This window comes from Lycorma delicatula, chromosome 6 (assembly GCF_047948215.1).
Source record: "Lycorma delicatula isolate Av1 chromosome 6, ASM4794821v1, whole genome shotgun sequence".
Classification (NCBI taxonomy): Eukaryota; Metazoa; Arthropoda; class Insecta; order Hemiptera; family Fulgoridae; genus Lycorma; species Lycorma delicatula.
In genome coordinates this window covers 84651303-84669934 of record NC_134460.1, presented here as the reverse complement: position 1 = coordinate 84669934, position 18632 = coordinate 84651303, and the positions used below count along the sequence as shown (strand labels likewise).

The window sequence follows — 18632 nt, the reverse complement described above, 5'->3', positions numbered from 1 at the left end:
TACAGTAACTGATACGTGGTAAGTTATGTAATTCATTTCTTCTCTATGAAAAGAAGAATCTTGGGCCTATATCATGATTTTAACAATCATTAAATTAATTTAATTATATTTTCCATACAGCATGAGAACCTTAAATAATTTTTCGTTACAACCACAGTCAAAGGATGAAGCTTATAAATAATATAATTGCATCAAGTAGTAATACTGAAAATAATAATATAATTTTTGTGAAAATAAAAGTATACATATTCTTCAAAATTTTTTTTAAATGATTCAAAATGAGTATTAAAATAGAGTCAATTTTAGTTACATTTTATTATTATAATATTAAAATATAGCATTTTATTATTCTATTAGTCAGTGGTTCTATAAGCTAGAAAATAAGTATAAAATATATATTTATTTTAATAATAACTAGCTGTCCTACAGCTTGCTGTCTAAGACCAGTGGAGACAATTTTTTCAAGTTATCATCCTTTCAAATAAATTAAGAAAACTGTAGGCAAATGATGCACTAAGATCATATTAGTAAATGGATAATTAAATGTAGTGCACTATCATCTAACAATAAAAAAGGTTATTAATCATAAAACTATTATTCAGCAAAAATTATTATATTTTAGATCTTGTGGTGGTGTTGTATCTGTGTATGCATTCGTTGGTGAATTTCAACCGACACATTTCCGACCAAGATCATTAATGATTGTGTCATTGGTTGCAACTTCTTCTTATATACTCTTACCAGGTATGTAACCAAAATATTTTACAATTTTTTATTTCAAATTAAGTGAAAATAAAAAATGAATTATCAAATTTATTTGCAACAGCAACTTTGTGAAAATGTGATAGCTGTACGTCTTTTATTAATTTAAATTATTAAACACTTCAAAAAATTTTTGAAAAATAACAGATGTAGATAATATCTATAAGAAGAAAATGATACAGACAAATAAATGAGATAGAACAAATACTAAGAATGTATTCATTTTAATCCAGTTAAAGAAATAACTGGAGTACTGCAGAACAATAATAATTACACTACATTTTTTTTTAAATGCAGCTTTATTTTTAATATGTAATTTATAAAAATACAATCATAAGTGGTATGATGCATTACAGAACCAACGTAAATGCAGTAACTCCAACTACAGTAACACTGGGTGTCTGAAAATTATCTGAACTTTGATGGCTTATTAGGAAAAAAGTAATAGTCCTATTAATGAATTGTTGGGCTCTCTTTAATAGGGAACTCATAAAGTTTCCCTTGGTAAATACAGGACAGTGCTGTGATTGTACACATAAGTCGCCATGAATCCACAGATGAATCAAATAGTAGTATATTAAAACAAAACAGACACATAAGTGTGACACAATTTTAGAACTCTGATGAAAATATAGAGATCATCTGTCAGTCTTTTCTTCACAGCCCTGGGAAGTCAACTTGGAGTGCAGCACACTGGTTAAATCTTCCACAATCTACCATTTACGATATTTTGCAGAAACAATTAAGACTGAATCCTTATAAATTACCAAAACACCACAAGATCACACTGCTAGAAAGAAATTTGCTGTGAAAATGATTGAAAGAATTGAAAATGATGATTGCTACCTTAAAAAGGTTTTGTTCTCAGACAAGGATATGTTTCACATGTCTGGAAAAGTGAAGACCCAGAACATTGAAATACGGGGATGGAGAACTCACATGTTACACCATATTAGATATAGCTCAAAAATTAATTATTGGTGCGGACTGCTTCATGATTTTTCCTTTGCGGAAACAGCAGTCAACACCAATATCTATCTGGTCTTGTTAGAAGGGTTTTTTTACCCTGAGCTTGAAGATCTACAACTTGAAATTATATTCTAACAAGATGGAACACTGACACATTAAGTTTATTATCCCTCAACAACAAATTTCCAAATTTCTAGACTGGGTGTGATGGACCAATTGTTTGGCTACCTCAATCACATGATATAGCTCCATATGATTTTTTTCTATGGGGTTTCATCAAGGAAAATGAATATAAAACTTGTGTAGTGAATATTGATGACCTTACAGAGAGCATTGTTTTTTCATTTGAACTCATAGATATGGATATGTTACAACAAACACAGCATGAAATTGATAACCAGTTTGATATTTTATGAATTACTAATGGTGCACACACTGAATGCCTTTGATTACAGGTAAAAAAATACTTTCAGTTTTATGTTTCTAAATTCATACAATTTGTTATTTTTAGAGATATACATTCAATAATTCATTCAGAATAATTTAGAAATAAATAAAAACAAACATAGTATAACAATAAAATTATGTTAATGAAATAATAAGTAATAATACTGCAAAATAGTTATCACTAGAAAAGTTCTTTCCTAGTTTCAGCATATATAATGCAGCATGATATACAGCACTGTGCTATTAAAGATATATTAACAATAAAATAAACTAAAATATCTTTGCTCTAAAACTAAGATAACATTAACTTGATGTCTTCCATTTATGATACTCAATGTAGTTTTGTTTATTTTCAACAAAATTTAAAAAAGAATTAATAATATAAAAAAAACAATTAAATTTTTAGTTTAAATAAGTAAATACCAAACATATGGGCAATCTACAGATTATCAAACAATTGATGACAGATTTTTCATTATTTATTTATGAAGCTATAATTTGCTCCATGTTAATAATTTTTAAAAGAAGTTTGGACAGGCCTAATTATGACATTGGGACCTAGAAGGTTCCCAATCTGTTGAATTAATAACAAAACGTTGCTTGCTAGGTTCTCAAATTTATAAAGTGTAATTGAATCCTTATGTGTTTCCCATTGCTGCTTCCGCGAAGGATCGGGGATGAGGATTGAAATGTTCATTGGGAGTGTCATAGTTACTATTGTTTGTATTAAAAGATAATCGAAGGAATGGATCAGATTCACGTGTACTTATGCTGTCTTTAAAAATGAAACTACCATACTTGTACCTATTCTGCAATGATTTTATAGCGGCAAGCCTATAAAGAAGAGTAATGGTTGAAATGTAAATATATTGTAAAACAATTTTATTATAGTATACTGTACTGCTTATATGCAGTTACAATTTTTTTATAAAGATACTTTTTTAAACATTTAGTAAAGATCACTCACTGTTTTTTTTTTTTTTTTTTTAGCTCTGGTTAGTTAGTGCTTTCTGAGGTCTCTATTTGTCACAAATTTTTATTGAAAATAGTTAAAAGCATTTAAACTAGGCATATATGTTTATAATTTCATTCTCTGAAGTAAAATCAACTTCTCTGCAGATATTTGTTTTATAAAGTTGGTAGAATATAGATATATCTTTTTGGTATCATACTTGTGCATATTTTTTACTTTTAAATGATAGTATTTACACCAATTTACAGTTTATCTGTAATGTAAAAAAGGAAAAATATTATAACTTGGTAAACAACAATTAAATTATAACTAGGTGATACAGAATTTTATACAAAAATTTTGACTTCTTTTATTATTTTCAGCTGTTGCATGGTTAACAATTCCATCAAAATGGACATTTGAATTATATCCTGGATTAACTTTAAAATCATGGAGATTGTTTTATATTTTTAACGGAATACCAAGCATTCTATCTGCCATTTTATTATTATTTACACCAGAAAGTCCAAAATTTTTAATTGCTAAAGGAGAAAATGAAAAAGCAATTGAGGTTTTACATACAATTTATAAGTCAAATAATAATAACAATGATGATAGTTTTACAATAAACAATATTAAATCAAATGAACACATTGGAAAAATAAGAGATGATAAAAGTAAAATTATGGCATTTTTTTTTTTAATGTGGGATCAGACTTTTCCTCTATTAAAAAAACCACATCGTTTACATTTTTTACTATTGTCTTTATCATTATTCACAACATTGTTTAGGTAAGTTTTAAGCACCTCTTTATTTCAGTATTGTTCACAAATAATTTGTTAGACGGTTATATATAGTATGTGTTTATAAAGATCAGAATTGAATAGTTTTCTAGAGAGAATGAAATACATGCTTAAATAAATTAAAGTTTACTAACTATAATAAAATTAAACAATAATTAAAAAAAAATCACAATAATAATAAAAAATTCAGCAATATTTACATATAAATTATTAGAGGACACAGGTTTCTAATGATTTTGTTTTAAAAAATATTATAAGCGATTTTTTTTTTTTTTAATTTATTGTAATAAAATAACAGGAAAACAATTAAAAAAATGCTTTAAATTAGAAAATAATAAAATTACATTCATAAAATAGTAATGTCAAATTACAACTATTTTCCTTGTACTATACTTCAGATAAATAATAAAAATATAATTTATGTTCCAGTAATAATGGTACATATGTCTGGCTACCAGTAGCACTAAATAAAATGAGCCTGTACGAAAAGGAAAGTGGAAAAGATGTTGGAACATTCTGTGATTTAACACAATATGTAACCAATCAATCAATCAATCAATCAATCAAATTAAAGAAACAAAATTAATAATGACTGAAAATGAATTTAATACATCAGATATGACCACATATTTATTTAAAGCTGCTAAAGAAACTTGCATAGAAGATATTGATACAAGTGTTTATAAAACTTTTATGATATTAGGATTCTGCCAAATTTCAAGTTGGATTATTATTGTAATCATCATAAAACATTTTCATAGAAAATACTTTTTGTGTAAGTATAAATTAATAGTGATACATTTTTTTCAATATAATATACTGCTGCTATTCGTAATGAAACTCTTATTTCAAATCTAATATTCTTGTCTACTAAACATTAATCTGAAGTAGGATCTTTTTAAGACTTATTTTAAAATTAAATGAATTGGATTTAACAGTTTTTACAGAAGGATGTTCTTCCTCATATCATACCAATTTACAATTGGGAATAAACATTAAATTTTGCAGCATATAAAAAGCATCACACATAACTGAGATTTGAACCAAGAATTTGCAGATGGAAGGAATAGAAGCTAAAATGTTATCATGGAGGTCAGTATACATAAATACAAGCAGTAAATTCAATCAACAAAAGTATTTGAAATCAGTAATAAGATTGTTTAAGTCAATTTTAGTTTTTGATTTAATATTAATAATTTTGAACCAAAAACATTGTATACTATAGAAGTAAAAATAAGATTTGGAGGACTAGCAAATAAATGAAGAATAAAACTACAATAAAACATGGAAAATGCTTAGGACTGAGAAAACTCAGCATTTCTAATTGATAATCATCATTGGCAGAAAATATTTTGTTGAATATGACTAAAAATAACATTCAGTGTAATTTGAAAAGCATCTTCCAGTGATAATCAGTCAGCAATAATTAAAAAAGTTGATGCAAGAATATAAAAAAAAAAACAATGAGAATGAGGAGTGGGTGATTACTAAAAAAATGAATGAGGTAATTTTCCATGTATTCAATAATAATTAAATACTAAGCACACATAATGAATGATAACTTACATAACAAAGAAGATAAATAGAAAACTCAATAACAACATCAACTGTTTTTTTCCAAACTATCTGTTAAAAACAGGTGACTACTAAAGATAATAATATCAACATAAGAAGTAACTCTTATTGAAAAAAGAAGTAATCACATAATAATGAGTATTATGTCATTATTACCGTACAGAATAAAGCAGCCATACATATGCTCATAAAAAGGCAAATATGACATATATTAAGTGAAATATTTCTATTCAGCAGTAATAAATAGCTAAAAAAAAATATATATATATATAAACTGATTTTAACTGTTTTTATTTTTACTTATTTAATAATTTTCTCTTTAAAGGATGCAACTACACAAAATGCTGTAGGTGTTACAGAACCACTCACGTACAACAGTTTTCTTTGCTAGTGTTAATGGCCATAGGACTAACTATAATGATCACTTCTCACTGTAATCAGCAGGCATTCCTAAACAGTCTCCATGATCATCCCAATGAAATAATTCTAAAATTTCAAAAAAGGGTGCTGGATTCTTGGCATGACTGTAAATTCTAATCCTAACTGCAATATCATCGTCAAAATGTGTGAACAAGTCAAATGAAATTTTGTCTATACTAATGTTAAAAGTTTTTACAACTTACACTCCATTCTTCTTCTAAAACTGAGAAAGGGTTTACAAATTCATCTTGATTTTATAGACTATTAAACTGAATTTATTGCTGCTATCTATGCTTTGCAAATCGTGTTCATTATGTAAATTCTTTATTGAAAATGTTTAAAAAATGTTTTCATCAAAGACATAATATATATATATATATATATATATCAAATCCCCAAAACTTTTGAATAAAGGAGGTGATTTAAATTGATTTAAAGAGGATTTTTCAAGGGGACTAGTAGATATTGAATTAAGGAGGTTTGATTTAGGGAGGTTTGACTGTATTTTCTTTATATACATCTAATAACTAAACATAACTTTTTTTTATAAGATTTAGTAAATTTTATATTTCATGTTTTACAGGAGGTTTAACTTTGTGTACTGTTGCTGCAGTAGTATCACAGAAGATACCCAATCAACTTATTACAGTGCCAATTAAAAGTAGTCTAATAATTATATTTACTGGTGCTATATTTCCATTAATTAACAGCCTCGTCGTCGATTTCTTTCCAACAAATCTTAGGTAAGGCATAATTTTTAAGTTTATATATAAATTATTAACACAGTATGTATGTATGTATATATATAATTTGCATAATGGCATGTTTTTAGTGCAAATATATATTCAATGTAACTTGATGTTTATAAAAATGTGATGCTTTGTAAGACAATTAAAAAAATAACCAGTAGTTTAAAAACTTCAAATCTATCAATTCTGCTGCTAATAAGTAATGCCAGTGGTTCTGGGATAAAGGTAGCCTAAAGTAAGTAATGATCTATATTTAGAAAACCAGTCATTGTATCTCATAAACACAGGCTCAATCAACAGATAATATCTCTAAGATTTGTTCTGTATATTCTTAAGGTCAGCAGCATATGCATAAGCAGGCAAACTGACTCGCAATGCAATTGTATTCAGTCGACATGTGGACCCCACAACAGAAGGTTCAGTGCATGCTTTGGTTAGTAAAGTTTCAATCAGTTACACGTGTTCAACAGCATGTAGAAACTGAATGGAATATTGATCATCCTATATCCAAGTCTATTCATCAATGGGATACTACTTTAAGAGAGACTGGAAGCATGGTCTACATATTGGAAATTATCCATAAGTTTCAGTTAGTGATGAGACTGTAGATTGTGTACACAATGCATTCACTGCCAGTCCTGGAAAGTCAATTAGATGGGCTAGTTAAGATCTGCAAATTCCCCATTCTACTGATCGTGCCTACAATATCAATTTACTACAGAGGAATGCACCAAGTCCAAAACAATCCTAATTATTGTGAGTCATTATTATTTAGTAATGAGGCAATCTTTCATTCATTCAGGAAAGATAACAGAACAATTGTTGAATTTGGTGTACTGAAGGTGTCTTCAGTACCCCACTGTGACAGGACACAGTACTTCGAAATATTTGAGAACTCTGCTACATCTCAGATTCCTGCAGGCTTCAGCAACAAGATGGTGCTTTAACACACTTTCATCGAGATATTCCTTTATTCTTTAATAACACTTTCCTTTGGATGCTGGATCTGACAAGGAGGTCCAACAACTGCATGGCCACCTAGATCTTTAGATATCACTGCTTTGGACTTTTCTGCTTGGGGATTTATTGAAATTGAAAGTTGTGTGTACCAAAGAAAAGTTTGAGATTTGTTTGATTTAAAAAAGAGAATTTTGAACCCAATAACACCACAGATGCTCCTAAACATCTGGTAAGTTAAATTATTGTCTAGACATCTGCTGAGGTGTAATAGATGCACATAACATTGAAATTGACTAAGCTACATTAAAACTTGGCGAGTTGCTGTTTTTAAAAAGAATAAGGATAGATAGTATTAACTGGTTGTCTTAATCTGTTGCTTTTGGATACCTTCAGCCCAGACACTCTGAATTTATGCATTGTTCCTGAGGTACATTAATTTATTGCTTTACACTATTTGTCCCAATCTTCCAAGTGACTATGCATCTGGGGTACAAGAGGCACCATTAAGAGTTGCTTCTATGATAGTAATAATTACAATATTCAATCAGTTCCTGTGGCACAGAGAATAAAGTTGTCCATAAATAGGGCTAATTATTGTCTGAATTTTAATGGCTTGTATTCTGATCTGCAACAAATGTTAAGTTCAAGAGAGAGTGTTAAAAAGTTAAAAGAAAAGAGAAAGTGTTAAAAAGTTAAAAGAAAAGTGAAAAATGTTAAATGTTGCCGAGGAGAGGAATAACTTCACTCCTCACTTTCTCCAGTCAATCTGGTACGCATAGAATGCTTGCTATTCTTGAGAATAATATTTTATTTCCTTTTTTTAAGCAACCTATAATTGGATGGTTAGTCCAATTACAGCCGCTGATAAATATAAATTTTTATAACATTGAAAATGCCACGCCTGACTGGATTCATATGACCTGCTGGATGAAAGGCATAGACAATTCCAATCCATCTTGGAAGTCGGCAGAGTGGTAGCACTTTATAATAATAAGTACAAAGTGTTATACTGATATTTTATTTATTTTGATTTTAGAGCTATGGCAGGTTGTTTAACACTCCTAAGTTCAAGAATTGGTACCGTCTCAACACACTTAATAGCAGGCATTCTCATAGAAAAATACTGTGATATACTGATATGGATACACATATGTTCAGCTTCAAGTAAGAATAACAATTTTCAGACACTAACATAAAAATAATTTTTATGCTAAAACTAAAAAAAAAAAAAACTAAGTTGGTTTTTATATTTTTATAAGTTAATTTACACTCTGCTGTGCAACACAGCAATTTATACAGAATTATTTATTATTAATTATTATTTTATCTATTTATTTATCAATATTAAACATTCTATATTAAATTTTTGTAAATGAAATTTATGTTATATTACAACTCTGCGATTGAGTCATACGTTAAAAAGTTAATGTTTTTATTAACAGTTTTTGATTTTATAAAACAATTCGTATAATATATCACAATAACTTTTACAGAGTAATTTATGTCATGAGACACAGAATAATTTATATTTCAATTTCATCAATACAACTTATTCTAACTGAACTACTGTTTTACAATTAATAATGAATCAAATGATTATATTATACTGAAGCAATTTTTTCTACAGTAATATTACTTTAACTGTTCTACCAACTAAATCTTTTTCCATTTGGTAATAAGAATATGGAATTCAGGAGATAGTGAGACACAAGGTCTAACAGAGCCTAATAACACAACAGAAAAACTTTTTTTTAATATTTCTCTAAGTGTGATACCATTTTTTGAATGGCTTGTTTGCATACATTACATATCTGTAAATACAATTTTTCTATCGCCCTTAGTTTTAAATAAATTACTCTTCAAAAAAAATTAAGGGAAAAATAGTTAAAATCTGTCAAATTTATTATTTTGCTTGGCCATACCTGTGTTAGAATGATTTCACTGAAGCTTTTCTTTTATAAATAGCCTCAGGCACATCCCTAATTAATGTCAAACAGTAATCAGCTAGCATGTTAATATTCCATTTCCCTTTATAGTGGCTTTCTATCACCGAAATGACTTGGTGGAAATGTTCACTGTATTCGTCACTTCTGAGGTTGCCCGAGACTGAGGTTGTCCGAGAAAAATTCAGATGTGAGTGGAGGAAATGTATTTTCAAAGGCATATTACATCCCATAGCTCTGTATAAAGTAAGAAGTTGATTAACAATATCATGATAATTTTTGGAATTATGTTTGAACATCTTTAAATGAAGCCTAAGCTCCACTTTCTACATTATTTAACACTGAATTAAATACATCTTTCACCGACTCTTCTTATTTGAGGACTAACAAATATTCCTTCCTTCATTTTTCCTTCACTTACATTTGGAAATTTGTGCCTGATGTACAAAAATCCAGGACTATCCTTCTTTATTACTTTTACAAAATTTTTCATTAATCCTAGCTTCATATGAAGCAGGGGTAAAAATATTTTTTGGGTTCAACTAAGGGCTCATGAATAATATTTTCCCATTTGGGGTTAAGGTGTCTCGTTTCTTCCACTCTTTGGTAACATAATGTTTATCCTTAGCTCAGTCCCATTCGCAAAGAAAACACTGCATGCGTAACAAAATAGCTATAATTTTCAAATCACCATATATATTCCAGCTATGTTTTTATAATTTATTTTTTCCAGAACGCCTTTCATCACATCGTATGTCTCTTTCCAATTAATACCATAAGTGATTGGATATTTGTTACCTTTGTGAAGTAGAACCACTTTTAAAATATACTTGGATGAATCTATGAAAAGGCTCCAGTCCTCAGGTTTATGAACTTTTCTTAAGTGCAACATAAGTTCATCAATATTTGTGTAATAAACCAAATTATTTTCACCAATAAAGTACTGAGAAAGTTCTTTTTGTTGGCTTCAAAAGCCCAAAATTTTTGTATTTTTTTAAAGTAAATTCCAACCTTGCAGTCTTGATCCTAACAGCTTAGCTTGATTTTTTGATAAATTTAAATTCCTAACAAAGTCATTTAATTCACCTTGTAATATAAGATGTGGCTTATTGGAAGGTAATGCAACTGTCTTCTTCCGAACTGCCTGATTCTTCATCGCTGCTTTTGAAACATACATTCACAGGTGACTCAGGAACTGGAATAATTTCACTGTGAGGTACAGGCCTGCCTGATTGTAATGAAGGATATTTTACAGTATGTTTAGATAGTTTAGAAATTCAAAACACACTTGTTAAACAAAAGTAAATCGGTTACATGATCCTTTGGTTCACGCCAAACCATAGGTACACCAAATGGCAAAGCCTTCTGTGTACCTTTCAGCCATCCTCTTAAATATACAGAGCAATAAGTGCATACTATATGAGGAGCCCACGTCTTATTCTGGTTACCAATTTTACAACGAAAGTACAAATTATATGCTTTTTTAATTAAAGGTGTAATGTTTTTTACATTTCATTTTATGGTAAACTCACCACATACATAACAAAAGGCATCCACATCATTTACACAATTTCAAGGCATTATGACACTGCACTGTTAACAAACTTAAGACAGCAGTAAGACTGAACAAAATTAATTCATTCCTAAATCCAGTGCTTAATACAAACAACACATCTGTGTTTTCAGCTACATGTTTCGACCTACACAGACATGATTAATCTTGTTCATGAAGGCTCACTCTTCAGTATTAGAAATGATGTCATAATATGACTTAATTCTTTATCTAGTATTGTTTATTTATAGCTTACAAATTATGTTAACAAAGTTAAACAATAAAAATGAGCTAACAAAATACAATACAGGAGCTTAAAATGCTAACTCTATGCGTTGAAAAATGAAAAAAATCCTTTAATTAAAATTAAAAAATTTTTCAAAAATGGTGGGCGATAGAAAGATTATGAATTCATAATCTTTTTAAGCATCAAAATAATTTAAAATCATGTATCGCATGTTAGAAAACAAAAATTATATTTATCAGAGTAATTACTGAAATTCATATATTGATGGAGATAATGAGTATAATAAATATGAATGACTATGAATATAAATGAATCATTTTAACATTTCCAGATTTTATAATCTGCAAGTGTGTCACATGTGTGAAAAAATGCCATTAATTATTAAAAAATAACAATGATCTGTATATAATCAAGAAATAGAACTATTTGGTTTATTTAATAATAAATTAAAAGATTTCCATTTAACAGAAATAACATTAATCTTCTGATGAATTTTTAATTAATATTAATCAAACTAAATTTTCTGAATATTAGTTTTACCCATAAATACATACACACATAATTAAATGTAACTAGTTATATACTTAGAATATTTATTAATCAATTTCTTGAAACATGTTATTTTATGTCGGTCGTACTGTATTTATTTATTACAGTTACAAAGTTGTATTATTTTTCAGTATATTCTTTGTAAATTCCTACAGTTTCAGCAATTACACGAACAGTTAACTGATCAGATTACCTTACCAATTATTTCAATATTTTTATCTATTTTTTATGTAGAAGGGTGACCTGAGTGAACATCATCTTCAACATCTTCTCGGCCATGTTAGAAACATTTAAACCACTCAAAAAGTCGTGCACATGATTAATTCCCATATACTTCTTTTAATAAAATATAAGTTTCAGCAGCGGTTTTTCCAAGTTTTATATAAAATTTCACAATTCTTTGCTCTAATAAAACACTCATTTTTTCAGCAAAACAAAAAAACAGATGTTATTCAAAGGAAGGCCATGGCCAGACTAATATGTCTACAGAAACTGGAATGGCAAAAATTGAAAGAAAAGGCTTCACGCTACACAGATGTCATCATACAAATTTGGCACATGCGCAATTCTTCTGTAGCAACATTAGTCTCGTTATTTAATAGCCACACTTCATATAATTCCAGAGTTTTCATTGATTCTTCCATGCAAGTGCTAGAACAGTTGCTTTTTTTTAATCATGTATTATAACATTACTGTGCTAGCAGTGTTCTGTTTTTTTTGTTCTAAGTATTTTATAGCAAAACATTTGTACTAATTAACAGTTAATTTACATATGATGTTAATTAATATGTTGAATTTTTATACTTTTTTCCAGTTTGTGCACTTACAATTATCTGTCTACCAGCATCATCAGCTGCTCTTGCAAAAGAACAAAAAAGGCCTAGTAAAAAAGAAGGGGTGTAATCTTCATAAAAAAAAAAAATATATATATATAAAACAATTATTTTATGTAAATAATTCTGTTATATATTAGAGTATGAAAATCAGATTCTTTGTTTTAGTGTTGCTTTTTTTAGAATATTAAATAAAGAAAACTTAAAAAATGTAGTGATGTTTATGATTATATAAATGTCATTTGTAAATATATATTACAGTTGTGATGTTTTTAATACTTATATATTTTGTATGAAATTAAAACATTTTTTTATAATACTTTTGCTGTTTTTTCTTAATTCATCATCCTTTTCAAAAATATATTCCAAATATTTTATGTAATAAGAGACAACAGAATTTTTTACCTCACTGTTAAGGTGAATACTTTGAAAAGATAATCCTTTTAATCTGCAAAAGGTAATTTACTTCCTAGAGATCTTCCTGTACTGTTTAAATTTTTATCACTGGATTCTGGACAGTGTTAATAATGTAGACTCTATTTTGTATACCAATGAAACCATTACTCAAAGAAAAATATTTAATTAGCAAAAAAAAATAATATTACACATGGTCATGAAAATCCACACGGCACTATCAAAATTGTTATACTAACACAGGTTCCACATAAATGTTTGATGTGTTATTATTATAGACAATAAAATATTGGGACTACTTACATTCAATGAGAATGTTTTGGTAGGCTTACCGGGGTAATGGTTGGGATTTCCCCGGATGGTCTTGGTTTTTTAGTGCTGTCTGGGGTTACAAAAATGCCCAGGGTTTGAGAATTTTATGACTGGCGAGGATTTTTTTTAATTTTAGACTTATATATTCGATATCATGTTTTTAAACATTCTCTTATAGCCATGCATTTCTCAGCCGACCTTGGAGCAAGCGCTGATGTCAATTTTGACAGAGGCGTGGCTACCAGTCTCGTCACAATGTTTTCCTAGTCATTTGGCAACACAACAGGGGCAATGTGTTTATATTGTTTTCATGTGTGAAGTAACTCATCTACATGTTTTTGATCATTTTATCTCTATTCGATTTTTGTCTCATCGTTTAGCAATGGAAAAAGAAAATGTGTGTTTAATGTTAACCTGCAACAGGAATACAAATTTTTGAAATTGTGTAATGACAGTAACAATGAATGTGTTTATTGCACACTATGTACTGGAGAATTTTCTGTTGCACCTAAAGGAAAGGATGATATTGAAAACCATGTGAAAACAGCTAATCATAGGAGGAGTGCTATTAATGCTACTGCTTCAGCAACATAAGAAATTTTTTTATAGCCAATGATGGGAATAACAATAACCGTGATCTTAAGTGTGTTGCTAAAGAAGCTACATTTTCATACCATACTGCTGGACACGAACTCAGTTTCAAAACATCAGACTGCACGTCTAAACTGGATAAAAAGTTATATGACCCAAAATTTTCATCTGCTAGAACCAAAACTGAGGTAATTATTGTTAATGTTATTTTGCCATTTATATTTGATAATGTGTTGCATTCTTTAGAAAACATTAATTATGCAACAGTAATGATGGATTGCTCAAACAGAAGTGAAGTAAAACTTGTTCTGATTGTTGTAAGATACTTCAGTCTGGAAGAGGAAATTTAAGTTAAACTTTTAAATTTCAATGAAGTGTCAGGTGAAACTAATCAAATTTTGACTCTGTATCTTTTGCAGTGTGTGAAAAAATACAAAGTTGAAGAAAAGTTGGTTTGTTGTACTGCTGATAAACACTAATAGTAATTTTCATGGTGTGAAGAGAAAGGGGAATGAAAATGTGTTCAGAAAAGTTCAAAGTGATTTAAATAACTTATTTTATAAATTGGTTGTTCAGCCCACATAGTACACAATTCAGTACAAACAGCATGTGATTCTCTACCCCTGGACATAGAAGTTATTGTTACAAAAATTGATAAATATTTTCACATATACACAGTAAGACTAATGAAATTTAAAGAGTTCTGTAAATTTGTGGAAGCAGATTACAAAAAGTATTATCTCACAGCATCACAAGATTCCTTAGTTTGTTACCTGTAATAAAAAAATTCTTTCTATTTCTGATGGCCTAAAAGCATACTTCTTAACTTGTGACAAATGCCCAAAATTATTATTTGATTTCTTTGAAAATCTAGAAAGTGAACTGTTTTTGAAATTTTTAAATGGTTTTAAAGTTATTTAATGATGTAGTTCTGAAATTCAAAGCTAAATCTATCACAGCAACAGAAGTATTTCAGACATATTCTGAATTAATTTGTCAACTTTAGGAAAGAAAAACCCACAAATTTATACCCTCTTCTGCCAAAGAGTTGCTATATACTCTAAATGAAAATAATGATGTTCAGGAACAAAAATTCTTCTCAAGTGTAGACAATTTTTATAATTCTATTATCCAATAGTTAGTAAGTTTCAGTGGATAAATTTAAAAACTGAAATTGCCTGGTCTGATTTAAAAGATTGCACAACTTTTTAATGAAATTATAAAAGATTCCATAAATATTGATGACCTATTTGATGGACGTACATTGTTGAACCAGATAATTCAAACCAAAGGGTAGATTGTGGTTCAAGTTCTGAAAAAGTACCAGATACTATTGAAGAGAAGTGGAAAGCAATTTGTAAGGAGTTTCAAAAAACTGATGATATTTTATATTGTAATATTTCTAAAATGGTTAAGTTTGCAATATCTTTGCTTGAGACATCTGGTCCAGTTGAGAGAGTTTTTTCAATTACGGGGAACATTTGATCTGCAGAAAGGGGTAGACTTTCAGTATCTTTAATTCAAAACTTTCTTGTTGTGGTTTTAATGATGTAATAAAAACAAACAAACCATTTCAGAAAAATGTCGTCTAGTGAAAAATACAACTGAATAAATAAAGTTTAATGTTTCGGTAAACTTTTAAGTAATTTAAAAATATCTCCTGGGTTGGACCCCCAAAAAAATATGATAAGCCTATGTTTAAGGTGCTTCATAATTATACTTTTTGCAGAATAATTTTCCAGATCTATTGGAAGATGTTCTCTGATAAAATGATTTTCAGCACAATGAGAAAATTATACACTTTTCTCTAGCAGTAAGATAATGATTAAATGTGACTTTTAAAAGTCAATTAGAAGTAGCTGACCTATTAACTGACCTCCTGGCTTCCAAGGTTGTCTGAAACACCTCTGGGCTACTATATGTGGGGCTACCTGAAATCATTAGTATATGAACAAAAATGAAATACAAGAGAAGAGTTAGTTACCAGAATTTTAATTGCTGTACATCTAGTACAAAACAACTCTGTAGAAATGTTGAAAAACAATTCTCAACTATTGTATCCACTGCAGCGGAGGACATTTTCAGCAAATCATTCAATTGTTTGTAAGTTGGTTTTGAATGAATGAATAAACCCTTATTTCCCTTGTACAAAATATGACACAAAAAAATAATTCTTTTTGTGTCATATATACTTACGAAACATAATAACTGCAAAGGATAACCTGTGCACAGGTATGAACCACTTTATATAATATTTCTAAAAAGGCAATATAAAAATTAAAACTATTTTTAAAATAAATAGTAGTAAATAAAAGTTCTGACAAATAAAAAGTTAATTGTTAAAAATTGAAATTAATTAAAATTAAAACTTATCCTAGAAAACTTTATCAATCCAAATGATCACTCGCAACCATGCATTAATTTAACATTCTAGATTTGGTAATATCAAGAAGATAAACAAATATGAAGATGATGTAAATAATATTTATATTGTCATACACTTTTATGCTTATAATTTTACAAAATTACCCATAATAAGTTTGCTTTCCTTAGTTAAGATTTAGCTCCGTCAGGATTTTATATAAAAAATCAAAACATTATAAAGATAGATTAGGAAATTAACTAATTTTGTATCATGTAGACAAGATGGAGAAACATGTTTAGAAGAGTGATTCATGCACATTATTTGCCATTATCCACTCATCTATTTTTTTTTAAAGTTTTTTAAAATTACCGTGATATTGTCAATGATGTTATAAAACGACTAATCATTGGTGTTTGTACTCCTGCTATACATAAACTTAGCAGGAATAAGATTTATTAGTTTGTCAGAAATATGTACATAAAATGTCTTCTGCAGACTGATAGGTCATTTCTGAGTACTGTAGAGGTTCACACAAATCTTTCTCATTCATTCTCTGAAGTAATACCTTATGGTGGTTCCGGAGGTTAAACAGAAAAAGAAAAGGGGTACTGTATGAATCACAGATATTAAAGAAGTTTATATTTTTGTTAATATACAAGACAATACTTTTGACGTTGAGCTGTCTCTCACTGTCAACAGGTTAAATTCCCAGAATAGGCCAGCTGAAAAAGTCTGAGCCTATTTATGCTTTTATTAAGTATTTTTGAAGCACATAGAGTGCACATTTCTTGCCCCACCCCATGAACATATTCCATACTGCAATATTAATTTGGCTTAAGTAAAATATAAAAGTCTAGCAATACTGTTTTTGGTTTACTAATATGGTGGAATCTAAGGATTAAGTGTTATACTTTTACACATATTGTTAATGAGCACATCCCATTTAAGGTGAGGATCTATCCATAAGTCAAGATATTTTATTTACTTTTTCTAGTTTGGGGCACTTTTTCTAGTTCTTAATTCTCTAGTTTTTAAATTGGCCTTTTGCACTTTATTGAATGCATGGTTAAATTATTTAGATTAGAATCCTGACTACCATGATTTGTAGAAAACATCATAAACAAACTTTTTTAACATTTATGGTTAGTAGATGTGTCAAACCAAGCTTTGACACCCTTAATACCTTCTTCAGCTGATCTTATAACCTCATCCCATGAGGAGACCATGAAAATCAAAGCAGTGTCATCAGTGAAAGATATATCACAGTTTTTCATTTTCAGTTTTAGTAATTATTTATGTACAATAAGAATAAGATAGGGATATGGCCTACCACAGAGTAGGTAGGCCATATTCAGTCAAATGATTTATGCTGGTATTGTAGACTGTAAATATTTGCCTTTACCTATTTATTTTTTTTAATCTGTTTTTTGGGTAACTTGTATATAATTTATCAAGTAAGCTATGTATTCCCAAACTATTTAATTTTTGTAGCAGCTTTAAATGTGGTATGATGTCAGATCTAACAAAATCATATGGTTTTTTTATTATCCTTAAAATTATTTAGTATGGAGTCGATAAGATAATTTATCACATTTTGTGTGCTTTTCTTTGATTTAAATACAAATTGATTATTTATTATTAATTCTTTAGTACGCTTTGCTATATATGAAGAGATTTTTTTAAGAGTGTGATTCTAAAAGCATCAATACCAGGAGCTGAATTATTTTTGAGAAGAGTAAATGGAAAATAAGAACTGCGAGTTGTTATATCTGCATCTGGCTGATCATTGGCATGCATAACAGACATACTTGCATTTAAAAACTTTTCCATATATTCCTTACCTACTTGAAAAAAACAGTCAATTAAAATTGCAGGGTTTATTTCTGGAATAACGTTTGTTTTTTTTAAATATTTAATAGTTCATTTATACAGTTCCATTTCTTTACAGTTTCCTTTAGTTTGTAAAATTTTAGTTTTATAATTTTTTTAATTAGATCGCCTAAAAAATTTCTCTGTTTTTTATATTTAGTTTTTAAATTGGCACTGAAAGGTTGTTGAGAGAGAGTTGTTTTCTATAATTTATCATGACTTCTTATAGATGCTACTAAGCTGATAGTTATCCATTTTTTTTAAGGTTTATATTTGTGTGTTGTTATACCTTGTTACATTCTTTATGTGATCAGTCAGT

At 28.7% G+C, this 18632-nt stretch overlaps 1 protein-coding gene across 3 annotated transcripts in view; it reads left to right on the top strand.

The window, feature by feature from the left end:
• Positions 1-12947, top strand: part of LOC142326712 (synaptic vesicle glycoprotein 2B-like) — a 28231-nt gene extending 15284 nt beyond the window's left edge. For 2 of the 3 annotated variants that reach the window (XM_075369357.1, XM_075369355.1), the window contains 5 exons: positions 623-744; positions 3514-3922; positions 4364-4709; positions 8675-8802; positions 12744-12947. In XM_075369357.1, coding sequence (XP_075225472.1) covers positions 623-744; positions 3514-3922; positions 4364-4520 — 688 coding nt within the window. In that variant the 3' untranslated portion in view covers positions 4521-4709; positions 8675-8802; positions 12744-12947. Of the gene's footprint in view, positions 1-622; positions 745-3513; positions 3923-4363; positions 4710-6512; positions 6673-8674; positions 8803-12743 lie in introns of all 3 variants that reach the window. The other variant, XM_075369356.1, reaches the window with a different exon arrangement.
• Positions 12948-18632: the final 5685 nt, after the last annotated feature.